This window comes from Syngnathus floridae, chromosome 2 (genome assembly GCF_059516105.1).
Source record: "Syngnathus floridae isolate MCC-2025c chromosome 2, RoL_Sflo_1.0, whole genome shotgun sequence".
Lineage (NCBI taxonomy): Eukaryota > Metazoa > Chordata > Actinopteri > Syngnathiformes > Syngnathidae > Syngnathus > Syngnathus floridae.
The window spans coordinates 15,628,943-15,639,770 of record NC_142414.1 but is presented as its reverse complement, the minus strand read 5'-3'; the positions used below and the strand labels follow the sequence as shown (position 1 = coordinate 15,639,770).

The 10,828-nt window shown below is 40.5% G+C and overlaps 1 protein-coding gene across 1 annotated transcript; it reads left to right on the top strand.

The window, feature by feature from the left end:
- Positions 1-732: 732 nt before the first annotated feature.
- On the top strand, positions 733-9,205 carry sonb (SON DNA and RNA binding protein b). The gene is made up of 20 exons (XM_088369608.1): positions 733-865; positions 1,452-1,658; positions 1,781-1,812; positions 1,886-2,079; positions 2,215-2,378; positions 2,495-2,658; positions 3,148-3,430; positions 3,503-3,693; positions 3,919-4,062; positions 4,136-4,314; positions 4,901-5,035; positions 5,329-5,415; positions 5,497-5,694; positions 5,767-5,877; positions 6,928-7,044; positions 7,564-7,711; positions 7,786-7,854; positions 8,143-8,258; positions 8,357-8,458; positions 8,545-9,205. Exons 1-20 carry the CDS (start codon positions 783-785, stop codon positions 8,620-8,622), a joined length of 2,802 nt encoding a protein of 933 aa, XP_088225734.1. The 5' UTR covers positions 733-782; the 3' UTR covers positions 8,623-9,205.
- The last annotated feature ends 1,623 nt before the right edge of the window (positions 9,206-10,828 follow it).

Genomic DNA, 10,828 nt, shown 5'->3' with positions numbered 1-10,828 from the left:
CACCGCAGTGTTTCCCTGCATTTTTTTTAGTCAAAGCACCCAATTTAAATGAGTACCTTACTACTCAAAACATGTGATTACTGAAATAAGAATCTTGTCGATATTTGCTTACATATTGGCTTACCTCTATTTAAAACCTTGGCCCGTTTAATTGTTTTATTACATACACACACACGCACACAAAGGGGCGCAGATGGGTTTTTGTAACTGGGGGGGACCAATTTGTGTGTAATAGTAAAAATCCATTGTCGATGTCTTAAATGAAGTATATGGTTGAATGATAAATCATATATGATAAACCAGTTATTTGTCTGCAGTGCCAATCATCCACCAAAGCCGATTTTCAAATTTGTTTATGAGCTCAAGAGTACAAGCAAAAATTACATAAATAAAAAAAAAGTTTAATGTAGCTGCTACAAGAAATTATTTTTTAAATAACAGATAAAATGTTCTTGTGATTTTCCTATAGTGAATCTACAAAAAAAAAAAATCTTATTTTACATTCAGCTTGATTCAGGTAGGAGCAAATGCTGTTTATATTTGTGTAGATTCATCTGTGTAGATTTCCCTAATACCGTGACTATGACGGCGTTTTAGTCACCAAGACAGAACAATTAACTGCCACATAACAGGTAACAGGCGGGATAGTCAATTATTTTGTTTTGGAGAGAACACTGGTTTGGATTTTTGTTACATATGGATGACAATAGGAACATAATCACAATCCGGAACGTGGATTCCGTGACCGTTCCTAGCCGGATCTCTAGCTGCACACTTTAAAAATGGCAGCCAACATAGAGCAAATATTTCAAGATTTTATTTTGAATAAAATCAGAGAAATTGAAGACCAGAATGTCGACAAAACGTATGTCAATAATTAATTTTACATGCATTATAGCTACATTAATTTTCCAAATACAACGAAGTTTGAACGTGTTCGGTTCGAGCAAACCGGTAAAAGTGTCCGCTCAACGATTTTTACGGTGTTTATCCTCTCGAAACCTAGCTGTACTATAGTACCGTATATATCATAATAGAATGTTTGTTTTGATTAATGTCTTCAAAACACAAAACGAATAATGTATCGGCTTATTTTTAGGACTAAGCGTGACATTTTGTTCCATAAAATTTTGCACAGCTTTAATTGTAATTGATTTCTGAAACGAGACAATCAAAATATCTCAATTCCATCCCATTGTTGTAATTTACAGTGTTTTGGGACTGCACTTCATTCGACTGCGTTTGTCTGTTCTGTTTTTTTAGTGTGGTCCTCTCGTAAAGCAATCAAATGTTTACATGTTACTACGGTATGATGCTTCATATGTCTTGTTTAACTGCTATTGCAAAGTCTATAAAAATCAAGTGTGATTATTCTAATTTCGGCATAGTATTTGATTCAAACCAATTATTACATCATTTTAAGTATGCCTAAAATCTTTCTTATTTTACAGTTGTCTTGACAGTACTCCTCAAACTGTGGTTGCGTCCAGTGTAATGACTTCAGAGGATAATAGAGATAAAAATAGTGATGTTAAGAGTTCACATAAGAAACATAAGAAGCACAAAACACATAAAAGTAAGAAGAAGAAGCGGAAACGAGAGAAGGAGGCAAAAGAGAGCACTTCTGAATGCGGGGAAGAATCGGACACTCATTGCAGGTGATAAATCCTCGGCCAAAGTACATCTGACCCTTATTGCTGCAATAACACCAGAATTCAAAATATGTTGTTGTTGTTGTTGTATTTTCATTTTAAACTAAATCTTACCTTTTTTTTTGTAGAAAAGGATCCCCAATAGAAAATGAACAGCCATGTAAGTGTTTTCTATCTTCTCTATATAAACAAGAAGTTTCAGTTTCTTAACAGTTGGTATTGACATATTTCAGGTGATCATGCCAGTAGCTCAAGAAGTCATAAGCACAAATCAGGAAAGAAAAAGAAGAAGAAGAAGAAGAAGAGACAAAAGGATGAGAAACAAATAAATTCATCTACTTCTGACACAAAAGAAAAAAAGAGAAAATGTGCTCAAAGCTATTTGCCAAGGCCATGTGATGAGTTGCCTGATATCATCCCAAAACGGGTAAAAAAAAAAAAGGCTTGACTGGGATCTAACAAGATTGATGCTCAAAGTCAAATCAAATCAAATCAAATCAAATCAAAGTAACTTGCAACAACTCAAAGCTGAAGATAACTGACTAGTCTTTGCTCAATCCAGGACAGCTCCACTGGAGAAAAAGCAGACGAGGGAAAAAGGAGGCGCTCCCATTCACATTCCCACGGTTCACATTCCAACTCAGAGGGGTGGAGTTCTCGACCTGGCAAACGAAAATCCAGATCTCGCTCACGGTCTAGTTCACGGGGTCACCGCGCTTCATCCAGGTACTGCCTACAAGGGACTTTTGAAAATGCTAAAACGATTGAAAATGTAGTTCTTATAAATCCTAACCCTGGCTTTTCTTGATATTCTTGTATTTTCTGTATGCATCTGTGCATAGATCCTTAGAGAACAGGGATGGTTTGGATGCATCTACAGAGTCCAAACAAGATGCTGCAAAAGGCATCCGATTGCCGTCTCCAATTCCTAAAAGAAGAGACACAGAAGAACTGCAAACAGACAAGCCAGCCGAGATCGCAACGGAAACCATCAGAGACAATTCAGGTACAAATTCATGGTCTTGTCTAATTTGAATTGATAAATAGATGTCTACTATCTAATTGACCTGTCTATCTAGGTCAGGTTATAATACTTGAGCACTTTTAGTTTTTAGTTGCAGGGCTGCCGCTCCCTACACACAGAGTGGAGGGGGTGGTGGGATGCCATCTGACTTTACAGCTTCGGGCACCCAAAGGGCTAGCAGCGGCACTGTTTAGTGTCATTCATTCATTCATTCATTCATTCATTCATTCATTCATTCATTCATTCATTCATTCATTCATTCATTCATTTGTCTGTTTGTTTGTCAGTCTGTTTACTTATTTGCTTATTTATTTATGTTTTTCCCCATTTACTTATTTTATTTATTTTTATTTTTTTTAAACTACAATAACCCATGTAAGTACAAAGTGTTTGTTTTTGACTGTGGCGGTAGTTTTACCCTCTGCTGCTCCTAAGATCCTAAAATTCTGCTTTGATTGTTTATTGTTCCAGTTTCAAGTTGTGCTGCACCTCCATCCGTGCCAAATCAGTCTAGTCGGACTCATCAGACAAGTGAGCCTGTCCAGCCACAGCTAAAGGCATCAGAACACATCTCGGCCAGTGCAAGGAAATCCCCTGCAAAAAAAAGACGTAAGCCATCCAAGTCCCCATCAAGGGGCAAAGAAGAGAAGTCGGCTAAGAGGCAGAAGGGGTCTCGGTCACCTTGTAGGACACACAGGACGAGGACGAGGTCTCGATCCAGGAGTTCTTCAAAGAGAAGGCGATCGCGGTCGAGGTAAGTTTCCAGGCTACTAGAGAGGATTTTTTTCTAGGAGCAGTAACAAAATACTTTATGTGGTCAATGCAGGTCCAGAAACCGGAGGTCACGGAGGTCACGCTCTGCATCACGAGAAGAGAGGAGGCGAACGATTTACAGCCAGCGAGACCGCTGGAAACGAGAGCCAAGCACCTCGCCTGAGCTCATCCTGCGCAGAAAAAGATCCCCTACATGGAAACATGGAGCACAACTTGACAGCTCTCAACGGATCAGTGAAATAGGTCAGATATGGCAATTTGGCTTTAGGCTTTGTGTCCTTCATGTCTGCACAGTTGTCACCCAGAGCTAAGGTAAATTGGTTTGTCTTTTTTTTGTTTTGTTGGTTTGTTTTGTTTTTGGTATGTTGTTCCCCATGTGTGGGGAAGTGGTTGATTTTGGATTCATTTGTTTCCCTCTCTCAATGAATGCACAAGAGTTGAATTGGGTTGCTTTTATGTTCCCCTCAGGCAAAGAGCAACTGCTAGAAATTGCCAAGGCCAATGCAGCCGCTATGTGCGCCAAAGTGGGTATGTCCATCCCCGCCAGCCTGAAAAGCTCCATGCTGCCGTTGTCGTTTCCAAGCATGGCTATGAATGCTGCTATGACGGCAGGTATAAACGTCAGTTGGAGAAATCATGTTAATGCTTCAAAAATAGTACATCATTCCCTGTGTCTGCTTCACAGCCACCATGACAGCTGCCTTGTCCAACATCAACACCTTGTCCGCATTGTTGCCACTGCCCACCATAACCAACAAACCTCCTGGTGCAAGCTTCAACAGCTCCATAACTGCTGCATTGGAGGAAGTTAAAAAGAAAGTAGCCAAGCAGGCAAACAGCATCAGCATTAAGGAATTCACAGATGTAAGTGCCCCGTACACTCCAGAATTCACAAAAAAAAAAAAAAATTGTTTCACAGAAAAAACTTAACCGAATACAGTTAAATTCAGTAGTAGTTATCTCTTGACCTTAGCAGACTTACATCGGTTCCCCTTACATGAGGGCTGCCAACAGAGCGAAACAAGTTTACAAAAGTGTGGCTAACTTGGCCATTTGGTTGCTACATTTAACAATTTTTCTCAACCACCGTAGCAACTGTTTTTCAAAAAGTAACTTTCACATAAGACAAGGAGCAAACCAATGAATTTAACATAATTCCACCAAAATTTCACTAGGTGATGCTAAACGACTGCTTTTATTACTTTGGCTTGAGAACAAAAACAGCTGTCAGCAGAGAGGCTCCAGCACAAGCGTGACCCTGGTGAGGATAAGGGTTAAGATAATGGATGGATGCTTAAAAAAAATAAGTATGAAAATGGAAATGCCCAATCACTTATATGCAGGGGCTCAATATATGCAAAAAACGCTGCAAATTATTTTGCAGGTTTATTTGAGCCAGCAGATACATTACATACCTCTGATTTCAGCAATGTGTGTTTTGTATTTTCAGAAGTGCAAGATGATTGTGGAAAGCAAAGGTGAATTGCCAGTAGCGGTGCCTCTTGTGCCAATCGAGGAGGACGACGGGAAACCATTTGGGGGATTGGTTTTGCGTGAACATAAGGCCATCAGCTTCAACATCAGTGTAAAATACACACACGTTTCACAAATGAAATCATGCAAGAAAAAATGTAATGATTACATCCTCGACCCATGCCTGCCCCGCCCGTCAAGTAAATAATTTTGCTTTTAACCTAGAAAAAAAAAAGCATCCTTGGTGGATGGAATGAAAAAGTCCGTGTAGCAGCGTGAAGTATTGATTTTGTATCGTATATTCTTTCAAAGTAAATCAGTTCTCAGTTACTCCTAATGTGTGATCATGTGACTAATTATTAGGAAAAGGTGATTGGTAGTAACGCCAACATGTTCACCTTACAGAACACGACAGTACGACCCACTGCCCGAAGTGATGCAGGCATGGCAAAAGAGTTTCCAGTGTCTTCAGGATCTCAACACCGTAAAAAGGTCTCAATAAACAATTTACACTTGCCTATGAGGGCTTTTTTCTTTTGTTTTACATCAAGTGATGCAGTGTTTTCTATCCAGGAAAGTAAAACATTGGACGCCTATGGAGATTGGGTTCCTGTAGAAAAAGCGTCAGAAGAGGCAAAGACCAACATTCCCAAGACACCAGTCAGCTCTTCATCAGTTACCAGTGAGACTTCGACAGCCGCAGAGTTGACGGGGACGGATGAGGCATCGGCGGCGGATGACGATAGCGTGTTTCCTGGTCCCCCACCGCAGGTTGAGTGTCATTAAGAACATGCTTCCCAGTTACTCCCAGACACAATTGTTGAACGTCTTTTGTTTTTGCAGCCTGTCGACATCTCTCAGGCTGTGAGTGAGAGGATCAAGGCTCAGAGGCGATTGGCCGAGAACCCATATGACGTTAACGCCATTTGCATGCTTAGCCGTGCCCAAGAGCAGGTAGTAGCTATTTTATTATTGTTCTTTAATTTTTTTTTTTTAAACAAATTTATTATAATCTCTCATGGAAAAATTCTATTTATATCGCTATTAGGGTTGCATATTAGGGTATCTTTACAGATAAATTATACTGTACATACAGTGTGAAAAGAGAGCAGTTTTAAGCATAATGAGAAAATGTAGTACCGAAAAGTAAAGTGATAGAAATCAGAGAATATTTACTTTTAGAGGCTGAAATCAAAGAATTTCGACCATTGTAAATTCAACAATTACGCTAAACCATGAATTGATTGAAAATAGTTGTTGAATAATTTGGTGATCGAATAGTTGTCGATTAATTTTCACACTTCTATACTCATGGAAGCTGCTAGATATTTTCCTTAGGTTCCAATCCTCATATAAATAAGACACTGAGCACACAAGTCAAAGTCAAAGTCAAAGTCAGCTTTATTGTCAATTTCTCCACATGCCAAAGACACGCAAAGAAACCGAAATTTCGTTCCCCCCTGTCCCACGGTGACAAGACATGGCTCACAACAGACAAACAGTAAACAAGTATAACAAAAGCGTGCTGAATAAATAATGAATAAATAACACAACAATAAATAAATAAATAATTAATTAAGAGGAGCGTAAAAACGCGTACAGCAGACATTCCCGAAAATAGCGCAACAGTGCCGCACGCTACGCAGAAGGGGGTAGCGAATTCAGGGCCCTAACAGCCTGGAGAAAGAAGCTGTTGGCGAGTCTGGTGGTGCGGGAGCGCAGGCTCCTGTACCTCTTCCCAGAGGGCAGAAGGTCAAACAAGGAGTGAGCCGGGTGACTCACATCTCTGGCAATCGAGGTTGCCTTGCGGGCGAGATGGGAGGTGTAAATGTCCTTCAGGGAGGGAAGCGAAGCACCAATAATCTTACCAGCCGTATTCACTATGCGCTGCAGGGCCTTCAAGTTCTTCAAAAGTCACTGGGCTCCCATGGTTGTATGTGGGATGTGAAATTACCCAAGCATCGCCAGCTATGCTATTTGAGCTCATGTGTTTTCTTTTAACAGGTGGATGCGTGGGCCCAGTCCAACACCGTTCCTGGTCTTTTCACGGGCTCTACAGGAGCCCAGGTCCTCTCCTCAGAGGAGCTGTCCAACAGCGGCCCACAGGCTTGGCTGAAGAAGGTAAAAGATGCAACACAATGAGAATTTAAACCAATGTGCACTCGCGCACTGGTGGAACATGCCTGTTGGTTAACAGCCTGTCTAATCCAGCTTGGATGTAACACAAAAATATTCAATGACCACTTTAAGAATGAAGGATGTTTAATACTGAAATTATCTGTATTGCACTACACATACGTTCTACTGTGGGTGGCAAGGCAGGACTGGAGCAGAAAAAAAATGAAAAATCATAATTAAAGAAAAACCCTCGACTTTGGAATTGCGGACATGAGCCTACACGTTTCTCTTGTTCTGGTTCAGAATAAGGAGGGATTGTACCCCTATTCAGTACAGGGGTGGATCTATTCGATTGGTAAATAGGGTTGCTGGCCACCCCAGAAGTTTTACCTCGATAGGTTTCTTCCCTAGGCAATGGATAATAATACCATAACACTGAATTGGTTGATCACATGCTTCACAGAGACTGCAAGTTCGATGTTCTCGTTTGCTATCTCAAGCTTGGGCCTGTTCTGATCTTAGGACCAGTTCCTCAGGGCAGCACCAGTATCAGGCGGCGTTGGAGAATTTTTGATGAGGAAGATGGGCTGGAGGGCAGGAGAAGGCCTCGGGAGGAACCGTGAAGGCACTGTGGAACCGATTGTCATTGACTTCAAGGTGGACCGCAAAGGTCTGGAGGTCCCACGGTACTACATGTTTGAGATAAATGGTGATAGAAAAAAAAAATTTTTTTTTTTGATTCAGGATTGGTTGCTGAAGGAGAGAAGTTACAGAAACCAACAGGGGGACTGGTGGTAACCAAGGACCTGATGGGTAAATGGCATATAGTATGTGTCTTAAGATCACAAACTGGTTGCAATAGTTCTGAAAAGGTATCATCAGAACATGCACCTTTTGACAAAATGGTTGGTACTCTTGCCGTACAAACAAATTCTATGATGGTAGCTGGAATAAAAAATTTCAAAAGTACTAAAAATTAACAAATGACAATCCAGCATTGAATGGTCCAAAATTAACTACTGGACATGATTTCATTTAACTCTTTCCAAACAGGCGAGCACCCGCTAGTGGACCTGATTTCATTTAACTCTTTCCAAACAGGCAAGCACCCAGTATCTGCACTTATTGAATTGTGCACTAAGAAACGGATGACGCAGCCTGACTTTGTTATGGTTCACCACAGCGGGCCGGATCATCGGAAAAATTTCCTCTTCAAGGTACGATTGCTTTTTTTCTATTTGCACTTTTCCTGAACTACTGTGGGCTGGCTGTGGGCTGGCTAAGGTTACTCATCAATGCGTTGTGTACTCACCAGGTCACGGTGAATGGTGCCGACTATCAGCCGCAAACAGCCAGTCCCAACAAGAAACATGCCAAGGCCATGGCAGCAACAGTGGCACTGCAGGCTCTTGGAGAGGTAATGTAAAGTCAAAGGTCTCAATGAACAAGACAGGAGAATATCACACAGAATGGCCTGCTAAATGTTCTACGGTTGTTCACCAGGTTCCTGTTGATGGACCTGGACTCTATAGTGGTCCTGTCTTCACGGCCTCTTCCACTGGGCCTCTGTTCTCCACATAGACGTCGGGCAGTCACCCGGTTATGTGACCGTTGTTGTTGTCTCATCATTTTCAATCTGCTTCTGTCATTATACAGCACTGTGCAAACATCTTAGGCCACTATGAGATTTGTTGTTCCAGCAATGCTAAAAAGATCTTGTATAACTCAACGTTCTGTACTTCCTTGATTTTTGATTTTGGAGTGGTGGATGGTTCCATTGCAAGAATGAGTCAAAATGATTAGGGTTACCACCCTCATCCATATTCTTGACAAAATGAAATTGTTTCTTGTTTCTCAGGCCACAAATAAATCATATTGGATTTCATTTCAATTCTGTTAACCCTATGTCTTCCAATTTTCACGCATAAGAAGTCAAATGACTGCTGCGGAAAAAAAAGAAGCAAAAGTAGTGGTGGCCTTTTGCACGGTGCTGCGTATTGACAACATGAATTTGAATTTAGCAAAGATTTTAAAATGAAACACCAACAAGAATTGTGAAATAGTCTCAGTCAATAATTATGTTGTGCAGTTGTAGTACAGACAACAGATTGTTACGCAAACTCATGCGCCATGTATTGAAAATAAAAGTTATTTATGTCACGTAGTGGAGGAACTGTGTTTGGCGGTAATCCTGTAAGCCGTCTGTGCTACTAGGGCGATGCAGACCAAGATGGAAACACCTACACCCAGAGCACGCTAAGCAGGTAGGAATCCTGAATTGTTATAATATTATTAATGCAATATGTGTTGTGAGGTTTTTTTTTTTCTCCATCAGCTTCCAATTTTGATGTTGAAGTAAACCAGGAGGGGGCAGCACTTTATTACCTTGTAATTTTACAGCTCACTCAAAATGACACTTAAGCACAAGAGTGCACACACACGCACAGGAACTATTCTAGTGGGTTGTGTAAGAAGGTAATGGCTTGAGCCAAAATCAGCCCACTTCAATGCAGGACACACGTGGTTGTGTGTGTGTGTGTGTGTGTGTGTGCCTGTGTGTAGATGTCGGAAGGACATCACGCACTCGAGTCATGATTCAAGCTGTATTCCAATTCTTTTTAGCTGTGGTTTTGTTTTATTTTTACTCGCTGCACTGATTCCCAACCACAGTACGTCATTGGGTGTTCTGCTGGAAATTATCCTAATTGGGCTGAGAATTATATATCAAGAACCAACATTTAAAGTGCTCATTCACTAATTGGCAGAAGGTAAAATTAGCCTGTGTGTGTGTCACTGAAGTATATATTGGTACTTTGACAAATTTAATGAGCTCTGTGTCAAAGTATATAAATCAAATTTGTTTTGCATCTCAAATTAATTTCCCAGTTGTGACTGAATTGAAATGTCATTAATCCTTTCAAGCCATAACTTAATATGGAAAGTAGCGTTGTATACGTCTATGTCAGTGATGTATAGTGATAGGCGGAACAATTAAACTGGCTTCCGCTACATGGCAGAAGGTACAATTAACCATTATATCCACCCGTTGCTGTTTATACAGTAATAATAGCTTTGTGTTCAATGAGACAGTTCCAAAATTCACTGTACTAAGTAATTTGAGGTGAGATTGTTAATACACTATATACAATACAGTGCTTTGTGACATTTTTACTTGGTGGTGTGCTGTGAGTTTTTCTAATATACATAAATGTACATACGTATGTGCCTTGGCTCAATCAAAATTGAGAAACACTGTGTAGTTGTTCACTTTTGTGTTACTAATTGAATAGTTGTTCACTTCTTTTTGGGGGTATGTTGCTTATTGTGTAACTGTCGATTGCCTGGCTGTCTTCTATGCTGACAGCGTGGGTTCACTTTCCGCTCAGCAGATGGATGCAGTTTGATAGATGAATATTTTTGTAAGCTTAACCCGCCGATAAACTCAATATCATGTAATGATTTACTTCAAATTGAATTTAATTGAGTCTTAAATGTTTTGAAGCTCATCTCGAATGCGATTTCTGTTTCTTTTCATGGATGCCTCCTATGTAATTGGATTAATTAACATATTACTAATACGTTAATTAACTTTACAACTACTGTCACTTCAAAGCTTGTATGATATTAGCTTTGAAGTGACAGCGGCTGGAAAGTCAGGGCAGACCCAGCCGAGAAGCAACTGCTTTGGTCCTTGCCGCCACTGGGAGGCCCCTAAACTTAGTCATCGTGCTATTTTATGTGACAATCGTGGCAGCCTCCGGCCTGCTGTGTATATTTGCTTTTCCCA

What these genes read in the sequence shown, in the direction of transcription:
- sonb (XM_088369608.1), top strand. Translation starts at nt 783, where the DNA reads ATGGCAGCCAACATAGAGCAAATATTTCAAGATTTTATTTTGAATAAA. An exon ending in GCATTAAGGAATTCACAGAT is followed by an intron (nt 4,315 to 4,900) that starts GTAAGTGCCCCG and finishes TTGTATTTTCAG; the next exon opens with AAGTGCAAGATGATTGTGGA. An exon ending in CCATCAGCTTCAACATCAGT is followed by an intron (nt 5,036 to 5,328) that starts GTAAAATACACA and finishes TTCACCTTACAG; the next exon opens with AACACGACAGTACGACCCAC.